General features: G+C 51.4%; 1 protein-coding gene across 1 annotated transcript in view; it reads left to right on the top strand.

Moving 5' to 3' along the window:
* Window positions 1-1,809, top strand: part of LOC113822843 (protein SON) — a 57,168-nt gene extending 55,359 nt beyond the window's left edge. Inside the window, exons 3-4 of the mRNA XM_070137214.1 lie at window positions 526-1,209; window positions 1,771-1,809. Coding sequence (XP_069993315.1) covers window positions 526-1,209; window positions 1,771-1,809 — 723 coding nt within the window. The remainder of the gene's footprint in view (window positions 1-525; window positions 1,210-1,770) is intronic.
* Window positions 1,810-2,441: the final 632 nt, after the last annotated feature.

Here is a 2,441-nt window from a genome sequence, read left to right as displayed (position 1 = left end):
ATTATAGTCTTTATTATGATTTTTATTATCATAGTTGTAATTATTATCTTTATTACTGTAACTACGTATACCATAACTATTATCTTCGTTGTAATTGGTTATGTTCATTGTCATCATCATTGTTATTGCATCAACTACCATTATTGTTATTGTTCCGTTGTTATTGCATCAACTACCTTTATTGTTATTACCATTTCGTTGTTATTGCATCAACTATCATTATCATTGTCATTATTTCGTTGTTATTGCATCAACTACCATAATTGTTATCATTGTTATTACATCAACTGCCATTATTATTACTATTGCTTCGTTGTTATTGCATCAGCTACCATTATCCTTGTTATTACATCCCCTACCATTATTGTTATTACCATTTCGTTGTTATTACATCAACTACCATTATCATTGTCATTATTTCCTTATCAGCATCACCGTTATCTTTATCATCGCTGGATTAAGACGATCACCTCCCTTCCCTTCTATGCACCAACAAGCTGATTCTCGGACTTTGAGACTCACCAGGACTCGCTCGGACTCACCAGGACTCGCTCAGACTCGCCCGGACTCGCCCAGACTCACCAGGACTCGCCCAGACTCACCAGGACTCGCTCAGACTCACTAGGACTCGCCCAGACTCACCAGGACTCGCCCAGACTCACCAGGACTCGCTCAGACTCGCCCGGACTCGCCCAGACTCACCAGGACTCGCCCAGACTCACCAGGACTCGCTCAGACTCACTAGGACTCGCCCAGACTCACCAGGACTCGCCCAGACTCACCAGGACTCGCTCAGACTCACCAGGACTCGCCCAGACTCACCAGAACTCGCCCGGACTCGCCCAGACTCACCAGGACTCGCCCAGACTCACCAGGACTCGCCCAGACTCACCAGGACTCGCCCAGACTCACCAGGACTCGCCCAGACTCACCAGGACTCGCTCAGACCTACCAGGACTCGCTCAGACTCACCAGGACTCGCCTGGACTCACCAGGACTCGCCTGGACTCACCAGGACTCGCCCAGACTCACCAGGACTCACCCGGACTCACCAGGACTCGCCCAGACTCACCAGAACTCGCCCAGACTCACCAGAACTCGCTCGGACTCACCAGGACTCACCCGGACTCTTTCCTCGTCACGAAATGTATCCTTATGGGAGTAGCTCGACGAGGGACTCTGGACCGGGGAGGCACGGAGCGAGACATGGTATGGTGTGAGGCTGGTGTTTCGGTTTTTTAATTTCGGTTTATTTTTTTGCTGTCTGTCTTTTGTTTTGGTTTTGTTTTTTCCTTTCCTTTCTTTGCGTTTGTTGTTTTGTTTTCGTTTTGTTTTGTTTGTTTGTTTGTTTTCTTTTCGTTTCGTTTTTTGTTTTTGTTTTTCTCTCTCTATGATTCTTTTTGTTTGTTTGTTGTTTTGCTTGGTCTGTCTTGTCTAGATTGTTTGTTCTTTGTGGCCGTGTCTTTGTTCCTGTCACTGCCTATCTGTCAGTCTATCTCTGTCTCTTCTCTTCTTTCTCTCCTTCTCTTCTCTCTCTCTCTCTCCTCTCCTCCTCGATCTCTGTCTCATCTATCTGTTAGTTCTGTCTCTTCTTCTCCCCCTCTCTCTCTCTCTCTCTCTCTCATTCTCATTCCTCCCTCTCTCTCTATCTCTCATTATTTGTCCTCCCTTTCTTATCTTCCTCCTTCTTATTCTCATCCACACCCACGTCAGGAAGAGACAAGTAACAGAGGATTATCGGATTTCTCAATCAAGTCACATTCCTACCAGGATGCTCTTGAACCCCAGCCTCCGCCAGCATCCTTTTAGTCTCAGTGGGAGATGAGGTGGGGGGGGTGGGGGTGAGGGGTGAGGGTGGGGGTGAGGGTGGGGGTGAGGGTGGGGGTGAGGGTGAGGGGGTTTAGGGAGGGGGGATAGGGAAGGAGGGGGAAGATGGAAGTGGGGTTGAGGGTGAGGAGGGTGAGGGGTGAGGGTGGGGGTGAGGGTGAGGGGTGGGTGTGGGGGTGAGGGTGTGGGTGTGGGGGTGAGGTGTGGGGGTTTAGGGAGGGGGATAGGGAAGGGAGGGGGAAGACCTCTGTTTCGTCGAGGGTGAGGGGTGAGGGTGGGGGTGATGGTGATGGTAGGGTGTGATGAGGTGGGGTGGGGTGGGGGTGAGGTGGGTGAGGAGTTTAGGGAGGGGTGATAGGGAAGGAGGGGGAGATGAGGTGGGGGGTGAGGGGTGAGGGGTGATGGTGAGGGATGCAGGGGTGAGGGGCGAGGGTGGGGTGGGGGTGAGGGAGTTTAGGGAGGTGGGGGAAAGGGGAAGGAGGGGAAACCTCTGCTTCGTCGAGGGTGAGGGGGTGAGGAAGTGGGGGTGGGGAGGGTGAGGGGTGAGGGTGAGGGTGAGGAGTGGGGGGATGAGGGTGAGGGGTGAGGATGAGGGTTGAGGGAGTTTAGGGAGG

Source organism: Penaeus vannamei, chromosome 22, assembly GCF_042767895.1.
Source record: "Penaeus vannamei isolate JL-2024 chromosome 22, ASM4276789v1, whole genome shotgun sequence".
Lineage (NCBI taxonomy): Eukaryota > Metazoa > Arthropoda > Malacostraca > Decapoda > Penaeidae > Penaeus > Penaeus vannamei.
This window is presented reverse-complemented; position numbering and strand designations above follow the sequence as displayed.